Source organism: Mercenaria mercenaria, chromosome 13 (genome assembly GCF_021730395.1).
Source record: "Mercenaria mercenaria strain notata chromosome 13, MADL_Memer_1, whole genome shotgun sequence".
In the NCBI taxonomy this organism is placed as follows: Eukaryota; Metazoa; Mollusca; class Bivalvia; order Venerida; family Veneridae; genus Mercenaria; species Mercenaria mercenaria.
Genome location: NC_069373.1, coordinates 25,796,986 through 25,814,983, shown reverse-complemented (window position 1 = coordinate 25,814,983; position 17,998 = coordinate 25,796,986). Strand labels below are relative to the sequence as shown.

At 37.9% G+C, this 17,998-nt stretch overlaps 1 protein-coding gene across 9 annotated transcripts in view; it reads right to left on the bottom strand.

Annotated features, from left to right (window-relative positions):
- The window catches only part of LOC123529310 (ELKS/Rab6-interacting/CAST family member 1-like), a 423,378-nt gene that overhangs the window by 285,424 nt on the left and 119,956 nt on the right, over positions 1–17,998 (bottom strand). For all 9 annotated transcript variants that reach the window (XM_053521352.1, XM_053521353.1, XM_053521354.1 and 6 more), the window contains one exon: positions 16,432–16,599. In XM_053521352.1, coding sequence (XP_053377327.1) covers positions 16,432–16,599 — 168 coding nt within the window. The remainder of the gene's footprint in view (positions 1–16,431; positions 16,600–17,998) is intronic.

Here is a 17,998-nt window from a genome sequence, read left to right as displayed (position 1 = left end):
AATTATAGTCTATTTATATTTTTCTCATGAATAATGTTTTCTTTCCTATGATCATACCCCATACCTATAAATCACAGGAGTAACATATACCCCCACCATACCGTCTTGTCACAGAAGAATGGCAACCATAAGAAATCTTAAAACTACTTAGAATAATACAAGAGGACCATGATGGTCCTGAATCGCTCACCTCTTTCCACATGACCCAGTTTTGAGTATGACGTCGTTTTTTCTATTATTTGACATAGTGACCTAGTTTTTGAGCTCATGTGACCCAGTTTTGAACTTGACCTAGATATTACATAGATAAAAATTCTGACCAATTTTCATGAAGATCCATTGAAAAATATGGTCTCTAGAGAGGTCAAAAGATTTTAATAATTTTAGACCTACTGACCTAGTTTTTGACCGCAGTTGACCAAGTTTCAAACTTGACCTAGATATCATCAAGATGAACATTCAGACCAACTTTCATACAGATCCCATGAAAAGTATGGCCTCTAGAGAGGTCACAAGGTTTTTTTATTATTTGACCTACTGACCTAGTTTTTTAAGGCACGTGACCCAGTTTCAAACTTGACCTAGATATCATCAAGGTGAACATTCTGACCAATTTCTATGGAGATCCATTCACAAGTATGGTCTCTAGAGAGGTCACAAGGTTTTTCTATTTTTAGACCTAATGACCTAGTTTTTGACCGCACATGACCCTGTTTCGAACTTGACCTAGATATCATCAAGATGAACATTCAGACCAATTTTCATACAGATCCCATGAAAAATATGGCCTTTAGAGAGGTCACAAGGTTTTTCTATTATTTGACCTACTGACCTAGTTTTTGATGGCACGTGACCCACTTTCAAATTTGACCTAGATATCAAAAAGATGAATATTCAGACCAATTTTCATACAGATCCCATGAAAAATATGGCCTCTAGACAGGTCACAAGGTTTTTCTATTATTTGACCTACTGACCTAGTTTTTGACCGCACGTGACCCACTTTCGAACTTGACCTAGATATCATCAAGGTGAACATTCTGACCAATTTTCATGAAGATCTCATGAAATATATGGCCTCTAGAGAGGTCACAAGGTTTTCTATTCTTAGACCTACTGACCTAGTTTTTGACCGCACATGACCCAGTTTCGAACTTGACCTAGATATCATCAAGATAAACACTCAGACCAACTTTCATACAGATCCCATGAAAAATATGGCCTCTAGAGAGGTCACAAGGTTTTTCTATTATTTGACCTACTGACCTAGCTTTTAGAAGGCACGTGACCCAGTTTCGAACTTGACCTAGATATTATCAAGTTGAACATTCTGACCAATTTTCATGAAGATCTTGTGAAATATATGGCCTCTAGAGAGGTCACAAGGTTTTTCTATTTTTAGACCTACTGACCTAACTTTTGACGGCACGTGACCCAGTTTCGAACTTGACCTAGATATCATCAAGGTGAACATTCTGACCAAGTTTCATGAAGATCTTATGAAATATATGGCCTCTAGAGAGGTCACAAGGTTTTTCTATTTTTAGACCTACTGACCTAGTTTTTGATGCCACGTGACCCAGTTTCGAACTTGACCTAGATATCATCAAGATGAACATTCTGATCAACTTTCATAAAGATCCCATGATAAATGTGACCTCTAGAGTGGTCAGAAGAAAAAGTTTACAGACTGACGCATGCACGGACGCACGCACAGACGGACGACGGACACCGCGCGATCATGAAAGCTCACCTTGTCACTTTGTGACTGGTGAGCTAACAAGAGGACCATGATGGTCCTGAATCACTCACCTCTTCCCACATGACCCAGTTTTGAGTATGACGTCGTTTTTTCTATTATTTGACAAAGTGACCTTGTTTTTGAGCTCATGTGACCCAGTTTTGAACTTGACCTAGATATTATCAAGATAAAAATTCTGACCAATTTTCATGAAGATCCATTGAAAAATATGGTCTCTAGAGAGGTCACAAGGTTTTTCTATTATTTGATATATTGACCTAGTTTTCGAAGGTACGTGACCCTGTTTTGAATTTTAATTAGATATCATCAAGATGAACATTCTCACTAATTTTCATGAAGATCTCATGAAAAATATGGCCTCTAGAGAGGTCACAAGGTTTTTCTATTTTTTTATCTACTGGCCTAGTTTTTGACTGTACATGACCCAGTTTCGAACTGACCTAAATATCATCAAGGTGAACATTCAGATCAATTTTCATGAAGATCCATTGAAAAATATGGCCTATAGAGAGGTCGAAAGATTTTTTCTAATTTTAGACCTACTGACCTAGTTTTCTACCGCAGTTGACCCAGTTTCAAACTGGACCTAGATATCATCAAGATGAACATTCAGACCAACTTTCATACAGATCTCATGAAAAGTATGGCCTCTAGAGAGGTCACAAGGTATTTTTTATTATTTGACCTACTGACCTAGATTTTTAAAGGCACGTGACCCAATTCCAAATCTGACCTAGATATCATCAAGGTGAACATTCTGACCAATTTTCATGAAGATCCATTCAAGGGTATGGCCTCTAGAGAGGTCACAAGGTTTTTCTATTTTTAGACCTACTGACTTAGTTTTTGACCGCACATGACTCTGTTTCAAACTTGACCTAGATATCATCAAGATAAGCATTCAGACCAACTTCCATACAGATCCCATGAAAAATATGGCCTTTAGAGAGGTCACAAGGTTTTTCAATTATTTGACCTACTGACCTAGTTTTTGCGGGCACGTGACCCACTTTCGAACTTGACCTAGATATCATCAAGATGAACATTCAGGGCAACTTTCATACAGATCCCATGAAAAATATGGCCTCTAGAGAGGTCACAAGGTTTTTTTATTATTTGACCTACTGACCTAGTTTTTAAAGGCATGTGACCCACTTTCGAACTTGAACTAGATATCATCAAGGTGAACATTCTGACCAATTTTCATGAAGATCTCATGAAATATATGGCCTCTAGAGAGGTCACAAGGTTTTTCTATTTTTAGACCTACTGACCTAGTTTTTGACCGCACGTGACCCAGTTTCAAACATGACCTAGATATCATCAAGATGAACAATCAGACCAACTTTCATACAGATCCCATGAAAAATATGGCCTTCAGAGAGGTCACAAGGTTTTTCCATTATTTGACCTACTGACCTAGTTTTTGACCACACGTGACCCAGTTTTGAACTTGACCTAGATATCATCAAGATGAACATTCAGACCAACTTTCATACAGATCCCATGAAAAATATGGCCTTTAGAGAGGTCACAAGGTTTTTCTATTATCTGACCTACTGACCTAGTTTTTGATGGCACGTGACCAAGTTTCGAACTTGAACTAGATATCATCAAGGTGAACATTCTAACCAATTTTCATGAAGATCTTTTGAAATATATGGCCTCTAGAGAGGTCACAAGGTTTTTCTATTTTTAGACCTACTGACCTAGTTTTTGATGGCATGTGACCCAGTTTCGAACTTGACCTAGATATCATCAAGGTGAACATTCTGACCATTTTTCATGAAGATCTTGTGTAATATATGGCCTCTAGAGAGGTCATAAGGTTTTTCTATTTTTAGACCTACTGACCTAGTTTTTGAAGGCACGTGACCCAGTTTCGAACTTGACCTAGATATCATCAAGATGAACATTCTGACCAACTTTCATAAAGATCCCATGAACAAGAGGACCATGATGGTCCTGAATCGCTCACCTATCCCCACATGACCCAGTGTTGAACTGAGTATGACCTAGTTATTTCTATTATTTGACAAAGTGACCTAGTTTTTGAGCACATGTGACCTAGATATCATGAAGATAAAAAATTCTGACCAATTTTCATGAAGATCCATTGAAAAATATGACCTCTAGAGAGGTCACAAGGTTTTTCTATTATTTGACCTAATGACCTAGTTTTTAAAGGCATGTGACCCACCTTTAAACTTGACCTAGATATCATCAAGGTGAACATTCTTACCAATTTTCATGAAGATCTCGTGAAAAATATGGCCTCTAGAGAGGTCACAAGGTTTTTCTATTTTTAGACCTACTGACCTAGTTTTTGACCGCACATGACCCAGTTACGAACTTGACCTAGATATCATCAAGCTGAACATTCTCACCAATTTTCATGAAGATCCATTGAGAAATATGGCCTCTAGAGACATCACAAGATTTTTCTATTTTAGACCTACTGACCTAGTTTTTGACCGCACGTAACCCAGTTTCGAACTTGACCTAGATATCATCAAGGTCAACATTCTGACCAATTTTCATGAAGATCTCTTGAAAAATATGGCCTCTAAAGAGGCCCACAAGGTTTTTCTATTTTTAGATCAACTGACCTAGTTATTGACCGCACGTGACCCAGTTTCGAACTTGACCTAGATATCATCAAGATGAACATTCTGCCCAAATTTTCATAAAGATCTCATGAAAAATATGGCCTCTAGAGAGGTCACAAAGTTTTTCTATTTTCAGACCTACTGACCTAGTTTTTGACCGTACGTGACCCAGTTTCAAACTTGACCTAGATATCATCAAGGTGAACATTCTGACCATTTTTCATGAAGATCCATTGAGAAATATGGCCTCTAGAGAGGTCACAAGGTTTTTCTATTTTTAGACCTACTGACCTAGTTTTTGACCCCACGTGAGCCAGTTTCGAACTTGACCTAGGTATCATCAAGGTGAACATTCTGACCAATATTCATGAAGATCTCATGAAAAATATGGTCTCTAGAGAGGTCACAAGGTTTTCTATTTTTAGACCTAGTGACCTAGTTTTTGACCCCACGTGACCCAGTTTCGAACTTGACCTAGGTATCATCAAGGTGAACATTCTGACCAATATTCATGAAGATCTCATGAAAAATATGGCCTCTAGAGAGGTCACAAGGTTTTTCTATTTTTAGACCTACTGACCTAGTTTTTGACCCCACGTGACCCAGTTTCGAACTTGACCTAGATATCATCAAGGTGAACATTCTGACCAATTTTCATGAAGATCTCATGAAAAATATGGCCTCTAGAGAGGTCACAAGGTTTTTCTATTTTTAGATCTACTGACCTAGTTTTTGACCGCACCTGACCCAGTTTCGAACTTGACCTAGATATCATCAAGATGAACATTCTTACCAACTTTCATAAAGATCCCATGAAAAATGTGACCTCTAGAGTGGTCACAAGCAAAAGTTTACAGACGGACGGACGATGGACGCCACACGATCACAAAAGCTCACCTTGTCACTTTGTGACAGGTGAGCTAAAAATGTGACCTCTAGAGTGGTCACAAGCAAAAGTTTACGGACTGACTCACATATAAGTAATACTAGTATATGTGCCCAGGAAGAGGGATGAGGTAAATATAAAAATCTCTAATATTAGAGATACACTAAAAAGGAATACAAAAATATGTCTTACCAACACATGTGTCCACAGAAAAATGTCTTTATTCTTTACATAGAAATACTAATAAAAAAAGTAAGAAAAATATCAAAATATTGAAAATCTAAAAATAGAATTTATAAAAATAGACTAATTCTTGGAATTTAAGGGGAACTAACTCAGTACAAAAGTTTAAAAAAGGCTACTTCCCTTTGGCTCTAAGCCAATCAGAATGATACATAGTGAAATGCATCAAAATTAACCTTAAATTCTAAGTAAAAGGGGGCATAATTCATAAACAAGAGGGCCATGATGGCCCTATATATCACTCACCAGAGTTGATTTGGCCTACTGAAAGATTGGGTCACAAATGTGGTCTCCAAAGTGTTCACAAGCTTTTCCCTTGATCTGACCTACTGACCTAGTTTTTGACCCAACATGACCCTGTTTCAAACTGGACCTAGAGATCATCAAGACTAACATTCTGACCAAGTTTCATAAAGATTGGGTCACAAATGCGGTCTCTACAGTGTTCACAAGCTTTTCCTTTGATCTGACCTACTGACCTTTTTCTGACCCCACATGACCCAGTTTCAAATTTGACCTAGAAATCACCAAGACTAAAGTTCTGACAAGGTTTCATAAAGACTGGATCACAAATGTGGTCTCTAGAGCCTTCACAAGCGTTTCCTTTGATCTCAAGTACTGACCTAGTTTTTGAACCCAGATGACCCAATATCAAACATGACCTAGAGATCATCAAGACAAACATTCTGACCAAGTTTCATAAAGATTGGGTAAAAAATGTGGTCTTTAGAGTGTTCACAAGTTTTTCCTTTTATCTGTCCTACTGACCTAGTTTTTGATCCCACATGACCCAGTTTCAAGTCTGACCTAGATATCATCAAGACTAGCATTCTGACCAAGTTTCATAAAGATTGAGTCACAAATGTGGTCTCTAGAGTGTTCACAAGCTTGTCCTTTGATCTGGCCTACTGACCTAGTTTTTGACCCCACATCACCCAGTTTCAAACCTGACCTAGAGATCATCAAGACAAACATTCTGACCAATTTCATAATGATCGGGTCAAAAATGTGGTCTCTAGAGTGTTCACAACCTTTTCCATTGATCTGACCTACTGACCTAGTTTCTGACCCAACATGACCCTGTTTCAAACTTGACCTAGAGATTATTTCATAAAGATTGGGTCACAAATGTGGTCACTAGAGTGTTCACAAGCTTTTCCATTGATCTGATCTACTGACCTAGTTTTTGATCCAACATGACCCTGTTCCAAACTTGACCTAGAGATCATCAAGATTAACATTCTGACCAGGTTTCATAAAGATTGGGTCACAAATGTGGTCTCTAGAGTGTTCACAATCTATTTCTTTGATCTGACCTACTGACCTAGTTTTCGACCCAAAATAATCCAGTTTCGATCTAGGCCTAGAGATCATCAAGAGAAACATTCTGACCAAGTTTCATAAAGATTGGGTCAAAAATGTGGTCTTTAGAGTGTTCACAAGCTTTTCCTTAGATCTGACCTACTGACCTAGTTTTTGACCTCACATGACCCAGTTTTGAACTTGACCTAAAGATTATCAAGACTAACATTCTGACCAAGTTTCATAAAGATTGGGTCACAAATGTAGCCTCTAGAGTGTTCACAAGGCAAATGTTGACGGACAATGCTTGATGCACGTCGACGGACGCCGGACAATGACCGGTCACAATAGCTCACCTTGAGTACGTTGTGCTCTGGTGAGCTAAAAAATGGTGTCAGAGTTATGCACCTTGTGTCACATGATGCGGGTGATAAGGTGGAACATCTAATTTAAGTTTGAATCAAATCCATTTAGTACTAACTACTAACAGGGGGCATAATTCATGAAAAGTTGGTGTAAGTTATTCAACTTGTGTCACATGATGTGGGTGATAAGGTGGAACATCTATTTTAAGTTTGAATCAATTCCATTTAGTCATCACTGAGATATAGTGAAAATGCATCAAAATTAACATTAAATTCTAAGTAAATGGGGACATAATTCATGAAAAATCGGTGTTCAGAGTTATGCACCTTGTGTCATATGATGAGGGTGATAAGGTGGAACATCTATTTTAAGTTTGAATGAAATCCATGTAGTAATAAGAGAGATTAATTTTAGATATTAATCTAGTTTATTCTGGTGTAAATTTCTCGCTTATCTACTGGAAATTAGCGTTGCAAAACGCCGCGTAGTGTAACCATGGTAATTCTCGCCAGATCGTTCGTAACTTCGCCGAGTATAAAAGTCATGTGACCGCCACGTTCTATCTTTCAGTCCGTAAATTCAGCGTCGTACATTTAAAAAATCAGAGTAAATTAAGTCAGCAATTTTAGCATGCCAGGTCGTGGAAGGGGCGTGAAGAGAAGGGACACGGATAAACGTGGCCCGACAACAAGGGCAGCCGAGGCTAAACGAGCAAGGCCAGCAATTGATGACGGCACAGGTCCAGACAGAGGTAGGCAAAATACACCAATTATTGATTTTGAAGAGATAATTCGAGATTATGAGGTTGTACATGGCATTCAAAGTAGAGAAACTCAAACTTTCAATAATGATTTTGAGTCTAATAATTTATTTTCAAGTAGTAATAATCCTGACTCAGAACAAAACAACACTCAAGGTGAATGTCCGGTATTGACTGCGCAAAACGCGGACGTTGTAAACCAAAATGATGGCTCAAATTGTTATGCTAACACTACCGACAATTATACAATGTTAGGTAGTAATGAACCAAAAAGCAAAAGCCAGTAGACATATGTATTCCTTTTAATAAAGGCACGTGTAACTGGTCATACTGCAAGTTTCGGCACGCGTGTTATCATTGTGGCCGTTCACATAGCTTGATGAATTGTTTTACCGGTACAAAACATTGCCAGAAAACACAGGGGGTAATTTTCAACAAATTGGCCGAAAAAACTTTTTTCGAGGGCGTGGATCCTGGCGTGGTCATGGATTCAACCAGTATCGGGGCTCCAGGGGTTCAAACAGGAAGTAATAACTTACCTTGCCATGATGTCCATTTTAAAGTAGCACATTCACCTATAAATATCCAATCTTTAGAAGTTTGGCTTAGTAAGTACAAGTCGAGTAAGTACCCGAGATGACCCATTTTTGAACTCCTCTTAGATTTCATCAAGGCAATCATTCTGACCAATATTCATGAAGATCAATTGAAAAATACAGCCTCTATCGCATACACAGTGTTTTCTTTGATTTGACCTAGTGACCTAGTTTTTGACCCGAGATGACCCATTTTTGAACTCGGCCTAGATTTCATCAAGGCAATCATTCTGACCAATATTCATGAAGAATAATTGAAAAATACAGCCTCTATTGCATACACAAGGTTTTTCTTTGATTTGACCTAGTGACCTAGTTTTTGACCCGAGATGACCCATTTTCGAACTCGGCCTAGATTTCATCAAGGTTATCATTCTGACCAATATTCATGAAGATTAATTGAAAAATACAGCCTCTATCGCATACACAAGCTAAATGTTGACAGACGACAGACAACAGACAGACAGACAGACAGACGACGGACGCCGGACATCGAGTGATCAGAAAAACTCACCTGAGCATTGCTCAGGTGAGCTAAAAAATTGAAAACAATATATTATGTTTCTAAGAAGCTAATTATTTGAAGCTTTGCGAAAAATTTTACAAATTTATAATAAGTAAAGTATTGAAAATTGGTATGTTGTTGTTTTTGAAATTTCACCCTAGAATAACTGAGATAATAGATTTCGGGATGCGATGGGATGCCGCGCGACGGGATGGGACGCAACAAAACTGACTCCTATATAGCCCCCCAAACATGTTTGGTGGGGGTATAATAAATAACAACTAGAATGTGTCTGTAGGACACAGGGTGTGCCCCCACTGGTACATTTGTCACAAATAAGGGGAAATAATTCAAATGTTTGCAGTCTTAATGGGGTATAGCCTCAACAAACATTTTATAAAAAAGATTCATTATTCTAGGCCATATACTTTTTGAGCTATGAGCATCACAAACAAAAAATCCACTATTTTGGCTATTTCAAGGGCCATAACTCTGTACTAAGGGCTAAGATTCTTAAAAAGAATGCCAAGTGTGCAAGGTCACATCATGATAAAGACTCAAGCAATGTTTCATGAATTTACATCCAATATTTTTTGAGCCAGGCACATAATTAGGTGAAAATGTGCATTTTTTGACTATTGCAGGGGCCATAACTTTAAAAATAGGGGGTTGAGTCAGCCAAAAAATAAGAGGTGTACAAGTTTATATCATGATAAAGACTCATGCAAGTTTTCATCCATTCATTTCATATACCTTTTGAGGTAGGTGAGTCACAAGGTAAAAAGGTGCATTTTTTACTATGTCAGGGGCCATAACTCTGACAGGAGATCACAGAGTGATCTTGGCGCCAACCATTGAGCCGTTTTTGAATGTTCCAAATTTCAAGACTAGCTAAAGGTCAAAATCAAGGTCAAATTTCATTTCGGTACACAACACTGTGCATGTGGTCCATGCATGTGGTCCAAATTATAAAGCTGTAGCTTGATAAATGTGAAAGTAGGTCACTAGATCAATTTCAAGGTCAAAGTTCATTTCGGTATACAAAACTATGAATGTGCTTCAAATTTGGAGGCTGAAGCTTGAGAAATGTGAAAGTAGGTACCAGGTAAAAATCAATGTCAAATTTCAATTCAGAACACAAAAAATATGCATGTGGTCCAAATTTGAAGCATGTAGCTTGAGAAATGTAGAAGTAGGTCACTAGGTTAATCTCAAGATCAAAGTTCATTTCGGTACACAATACTTAGCATGTTGTCCAAATTTGAAGGCTGTAGCTTGAGAAATGTGAAAGTAGGTCACTAGGTCAAATTTCATTTCAGAACACAAAACTATACATGTGGTCCAAATTTGAAGCCTGTACCTTCAAAAATGTGAAAGTAGGTCACTAGGTCAATCTCAAGGTCAAAGTTTTTTTTCGGTGTACAAAACTATCCATGTGGTCCAAATTTGAAGGCTGTAGCTTGAGAAACGTGGAAGTAGGTCACTAGGTCAAAATCAAGGTCAAATTTCATTTCTGAACACAAAACTATGCATGTGGTCCAAATTTGAAGCCTGTACCTTCAAACATGTACAAGTAGGTCACTAGGTCAATGTCAAGGTCAAAATTTTTTTTCAGTGCACAAAACTATGCATGTGGTCCAAATTTGAAGGCTGCAGCTACAGAAAAGTGAAAGACGGTCATTAGGTCAAAATCAAGGTCAACTCATGTCAAGGTTTATCTTGCCACTCAAAAATATACACGTTGTCCAAATTTGAATGTTGTAGGTTTTTGACAAGAAGATTTTAAAAGCTTTTCCCTATATAAGTCTATATGAACCATGTGACCCCCGGGGCGGGGCCATATTTGATACTAGGGGGATAATTTGAACAAACTTGGTAGAGAACCACTAGATGATGCTACATTACAAATATCAAAGCTTTGTGGTTTTGGACAAGAAGATTTTTAAAGTTTTTTCCTATATAAGTCTATGTAATGCATGTGACCCCCAGGGCGGGGCAACATTTGACCCTTTGGGAATAATTTGTTCAATCTTCGTAGAAGACCACTAGATGATGTCACATACAAGATATCAAAGTCCTAGGCCCTGTGGTTTTGGACAAGAGGTTTTTCAAAGTACTTCCCTATATAAGTCTATATAAACCATGTGACCCCCGGGGTGGGGCCATATTTGACCCCAGGGATAAAATTTGAATCATCTTGGTAGAGGACCACTAGATGATGCTACATACCAAATATCAAAGCCCTAGGCTCTGTGGTTTTGGACAAAAAGATTTTCAAAGTTTTTCCCTATATAAATCTATGTAAATTATGAAAATAAACAAAGGGCCATAACTCACTCAAAAATTGTTGAACCAGTTTGATTTTCAGGGGGACACAACTAGGGTACTAATACATCATTCTGACAAAGTTTGGTAAAAATCCCGCCAGTAGTTTTTGAGGAGATGTGATAACGAGACATTGTTAACAGAGGGACGGAAGGACGACGGACCACGGACGCAGAGTGATTTGAATAGCCCACCATCTGATGATGGTGGGCTAAAATAGGGGGCGGAGGCAGACAAACAAGAGCTGTCTGTTGACAGCACGCTCGACTATTCGAAGCATTGATAGAAGTATTATTACTAGGGTCAAAATATTACCTGAGATTTTCAGACAAAAGAAAAGGAACAGATAAGACAAACAATGTACTTGCATTTGTGGAATTGGGTAAGTCTTGCACTATATGGCAATGTGTGACAAAGCCATATATCAAACAGTTAATAGACCAAATATCAAATGGTATGCGAAACCTAACTAATTTCTATGTCCAAATATGGGCCACAACTGAGCTAAAGTCCTTGTCCTAGGTAAGTAGACTATGAAGGTAAACAAGTGGTAAAAGTTTCAAAGCCTTATGACAAATAGGTAAGGCAAAATACAGACTGGTATGAAATCTTAACTGATTTCCAAGTTCAAAAAGGGCCATAGTTTAGCCAAAATAGTTGACAGAGTTATGTACTCTTGCCTACAGATTGGAATCAGGATGATAAACAAGTGTTCAAAGTTTCAAAGCCACATGTCAAATAGCTTTGACAAAACGTTGACTTGTATGAAACTGAACCAATTTCCAAGTCAAAAAAGGGCCATAATTCAGCCAAAATAGTTGGCAGAGTATGTACTTTTGCCTACAGATGGAAATCATGATAATAAACAAGTGTACAAAGTTTCAAAGCCTTATGTCAAAAAGTTTTGACAAAACATGGACTTGTACAAAAATTATACCTATTTCCAAGTTCAAAAAGGGCCATAATTCAGCCAAAATAGTTGACAGAGTTATGTACTCTTGTCTACAGATAGAGACTGTTATATTAAACAAGTGATAAAAGGTTAAAAGCCATATGTCAAACACTTTACACAAAATGTGAACTGGTATGAAAAACTTAACCAAGATTTCTAAGTTAAAAGGGGCCATAACTCAGCCAAATTACATGATGGAGTTATGTACTCTTGCCTAAAACTGGACATGGTGATGGTAAACAAGTGTTGAAAGTTTCAAAGCTTTAACTCAAAAGATTTTGTCAAAAAGTGGACTGGTATGAAAAACTTAACCAAGGTGTGACGCCGATGCCCACACCGACACCGACGCCATGGTGAGTAGGATAGCTCTACTTATTCTTCAAATAGTCAAGCAAAAAATAGGAGGTGAGCAAGTTCATATCATGATTAAGACTCATGCAAGGTTTAATCAATTTATATGTAATACTTTTTGAGTTAGGCGCGTCACATGGTGAAAATGTGCACTTTTGACTATTTCAGGGGCCATAACTATACAAGAGATCACAGAGTGATCTTGGCGCCCACCAATGTGCCATTTTTGAGTGTTCCAGATTTCAAGACTTATTGACTTGCTCAAGGTCAAATATCATTTCTGTACACAACACTGCGCATGTGGTCCAAATTCAAAAGCTGTAGCTTGAAAAATGTGAAAGTAGGTCACTAGATCAATTTCAAGGACAAAGTTCTTTGTACACAAAACTATGCATGTGCATCAAGTTTGAAGGCTGTAGTTTGAGAAATTTGAAAGTATGTCACTAGGTCAATCTTAAGGTCAAAGTTTATTTCAGTACATAAAACTATGCAAGTGGTCCAAATTTGAAGGCTGTAGCTTGAGAAATGTGAAAGTAGGTCACTAGGTCAAAATCAAGGTCAAATTACACTTCAGAACACAAATCTATGCATGTGGTCCAAATTTAAAGCCTGTACCTTCAAAAATGTGAAAGTAGGTCACTAGGTCAATGTCAAGGTCAAAGTTTGTTTCCGTACATAATCCTATGCATGTGGTCTAAATTTGAAGCCTGTAGCTACAGAAATGTGAAAGTAGGTCACTAGGTCAATCTTAAGGTCATAGTTCATTTCGGTACACAAAACTATGCAAGTGGTCCAAATTTGAAGGCTGTATTTCGAGAAATGTGAAAGTAGGTCACTAGGTCAAAATCAAGGTCAAATTTTATTTCGGAACACAGAACTATGCATGTGGTCCAAATTTGAAGCCTGTACCTTCAAAAATGTGAAAGTAGGTCACTAGGTCAATGTCAAGGTCAAAGTTTTTTTTCAGTGCACAAAACTATGCATGTGGTCCAAATTTGAAGGCTGTAGCTACAGAAATGTGAAAGAAGGTCACTAGGTCAAAATCAAGGTCAACTCATGTCAAGGTTTATCTTGCCACTCAAAATTACACATGTGGTCCAAATTTGAATGTTGTAGGTTATTGACAGGAAGATTTTAAAAGCTTTTCCCTATATAAGTCTATATGAACCATGTGACCCCCAGGGCGGGGCCATATTTGACCCTAGGGGGATAATTTGAACAAACTTGGTACAGAACCACTAGATGATGCTACATTACAAATGCCAAAGCCCTAGGCTTTGTGGTTTGGACAAGAAGATTTTCAAAGTTTTTCCCTATATAAGTCTATATAAACCATGTGACCCCCGGGACGGGGCCATATTAGACCCCAGGGAAATAATTTGAATCATCTTGGTAGAGGACCACTAGATGATGCTTCATACCAAATATCAAAGCCCTAGGCTCTGTGGTTTTGGACAAGAAGATTTTCAAAGTTTTTCCCTATATAAATCTATGTAAATTATAGAAATAAACAAAGGGCCATAACTCACTAAAAAATTGTTGAACCAGTCTGATTTTCAGGGGGACACAATTAGGGTACCAATACATCATTCTGACAAAGTTTGGTCAAAATCCCCCTAGTAGTTTCTGAGGAGATGCGATAACGAGAAATTGTTAACGGACGGATGAAAGGACGACGGACCACGGATGCAGAGTGATTTAAATAGCCCACCATCTGATGATGGTGGGCTAATAAATAGGGGGCGGACCCAGATGAAAAATAGGAGATACGCAAATTCATATCATGACAAGAGATCACAGAGTGATCTTGGCACCCACCATTGAGCCATTTTTGAATGTTCCAAATTTCGAGACTAGATCAAGGTCAAAATCAAGGTCAGAAGGACGGAAGGATGACAGACCATGGACGCAGAGTGATCTGAATAGCCCACCATCTGATGATGGTGGGCTAATAAAGACTCATGCAAGGTTTAATAGATTTATATTAAACACTTTTTGAGCTAGGCGCGTCACAAGGTGAAAATGTGCATTTTTGACTATTTCAGGGCCCGTAACTCTGGAAATAGGGAGCGGACCCAGATGAAAACTAGGAGGTGCGCAAGTTCATATCATGATTAAGACTCATGCAAGGCTTCATGAATCTACATCAAAGACTTTTTGAGCTAGGTGAAAATGTGCATGTTTAACTATTTCAGAGGCCATAACTGGAAATAGTGGGCGGAGCCAGACGTAAAATAGGAGGTTCGCAAGTTCATATCATGATAAAGACTCATACAAGGTTTCATCAATTTATATCAAATACTTTCTGAGCTAGACGCATCACGAACTTCGGACGGACGGATGGACGCACGGAGAAGACCAAATCTATATGCCCCCACCAGTCATGGGGGTGGGGTGGGGGCACAAAAATCGTCTTTGAATTAGTTTGTGTGAAAATGAAAGATGATTCTAAACTTTTTTGTTTGAATGATTATTCATAGATCTTGAAGTAAACTATATTTTTGGGAAACACATCCGAATCTATGCATACTTTGTTCAGATAACTAAATAGTCATAGAAGAGTTATCTGTCACTGGTTCCACTTTTCCAAGCAGGACCAAATTTTTCGGATGAAATATTGCCTTTCAGCATGAAAAATGAAGTATGAAAGTTAAACCATTATATAATTGAGGTACTCCGGTATTAAATTTTCAACAGAAAGTAATATCAGATGCAATTTGAATTTTTAGGTACCATCTCTACATTTGTGTGAAATTATTTTAAAATCAGGCCAGCAGTTTCATACAAGAACACTTTTTAAGTTTCTACTATTGACATATAGGAAAAAGTGACCACGCCCTCTAGCGGCTATGTTATATACAATTGAATAATTTGAACAGTCTTGGTAGAAGGTTACATTAGGACGATTTGTGTAAAATTAATAGGTCAAAATCAGACCAGCAGTTTAGAAGGAGATGTTGTTTGAAAATTTGTCTATTTCAAGCTCTTGAGGCCCCTATGTGCTATCAAGCAGAACTCTTTGAACAACTTTGGTAGAGAAATACTCAAGGAACATTCAGGCCAAGTTTTATCAAAATCCATTCAGTGGTTTTGGAGGAGATGTCATTTAAAACAAGAGCTGTCACTAATAGCAACAAATGCCCCCCGCAGCACCTTGACCTTTGACCTGGTGACCCCAAAGTCAATAGGGGTCGTGTACTCAATAAGTACTATCAGCATGTGAAGTTTAAAGGTCTTGGGTGCAGTAGTTCGCGAGTAAAGTGCCTTCATACAAAAAGTTAACATTGGCCTCTGTGCCTTGACCTAACTGGTGACCCCAAAGCCAGTAGGGGTCGTGTACTCAATAAGTACTATCAGCATGTGAAGCTTGAAGGTCCTGGGTGCAGTGGTTCGCGAGTAAAGTGCCTTCATGCAAAAAGTTAACATTGGCCCCTGTGACCTTGACCTTTGTCCTAGTGACCCCAGAGTCAGTACGGGTCGTGTACTCAATAAGTACTATCAGCGTGTAAAGTTTGAAGGTCCTGGGTGCAGTGGTTCACGAGTAAAGTGTCTTCATGCAAAAGTTAACGTTGGCCTTCATGCAAAAAGTTAAGGTTGTGACGAATGAACGGACGGACAGACAGTTGAAAACTAATATGCCTCCCTTTGGGGGCATAAAAATTGTTGACGACAGATGTATGACCGGATTGACTTACCACAGACAGTGTGATCACAATAGCTCACCATGAGCAGTTTGTGCTCAGGTGAGCTTTTAAAAAAAAGTAGCATACTAACTTTGCGCTGAAGAACATTCACTTTCCGTTCCTTGATATTAAGGTTGTCTTTGAGTTCAGCACACTCTAGTTCTACTTTGCGTTTATCAACTGACAGTGTCTGTGCATTTTCAGCCTTCTTATCAATAATGTTATCCTTTTCTTTTAATCTTTCTCTAAGATCATCAATCTAAAAATATTCAAAATTTCTATTTTCAGTATAAATATTTTCAGGCGTATGCAGTAGTTTTGGGTAAAAAATTTCCCAATAATTTGTTCAAACTTTGTATATGAACATTATATAAGTGTCATGTTAGAAACAGAATTATGAAACAAGACCCTAAAGCACTTACCTGTGTACATGGCTTCAAGTGTGCTTATATAAGTAAAAAGTTAGGTTTCTTCTATGTTAACCTATATAACATACATGTCACACACACTTTTGAACCTAGGGCAATAATTTGAAAAATTAAGGTAGACATTGCAAATCTGATATCACACGCCAAATATCAAGGCTCTAGCTATTATTGATTCAGAGAAGATTTTCAAAGTTTCTAATATAAAAGCCTATAGTATGTACATTTCAGACACAGGGGTTGGCTATCTTTTGACCTTAGGGCAATAATTTGGACAAGTATGGTATACATAAAGAGAAAAGTGACCACGCCCCCTGGCAGCCATGTTTTTTGACAAATCTGAATAATCTGAATAATCTTGGTAGAGGGTCACACAAGAAGCATTTTAAAATCGGGCTAGCAGTTTCACACAAGAAGATTTTTAAAGTTTCCACTATATACATACAGGGAAAAGTGACGACACCCTCTGGTAGCCATGTTTTTTGACAATTTAAAATAATTTAAACAATCTTGGTAGAGGTTCACACAAGGACCATTTGTGTAAAATTATTCTAAAATCCGGCTAGCAGTTTCACACAAGAAGATTTTTAAAGTTTCCACTATATACATATGAACAATCTTGGTAGAGAGTGACATAAGGACTATTTGTGTAAAATTATTCTAAAATCAGGCCAGTAGTTTCAAACAAGAAGATTTTTAAAGTTTCCACTATATACATATAGGGAAAAGTGACCATGCCCTCTGGCGGCAATGTTTTTTGACAAATCAAAATAATTTGAATAATCTTGGTAGAGGGTCACACAAGCACCATTTGTGTACAATTATTCTAAAATCGGGCCAGTAGTTTCACACAAGAAAATTTTTAAAGTTTCCAATATATACATATAGGGAAAAGTGACCATGCCCACTGGCGACCATGTTTTTTGACAAATCAATATAATTTGAACAATCTTGGTAGAGGGTGACATAAGGACCACTTGGGTGAAATCATTTCAAAAACAAGGACCATCAGTTTAGGAAGAGATGTCATTTGAAGATTTTTCTATTTTTAGCTCTGGTGGCCATGTTTTTTGACGAATCAATATATTTTGAATCTTGGCAGAGGGTGACATAAGGACCATTTGTGTGAAATCAGACCATCGGTTTAGGAGGAGATGTCTTTTGAAGATTTTTCTATTTTTAGCTCTGGCGGCCTCTGTGTGCAACCAAGCAGAACCGTTTGAAAAATTTTGG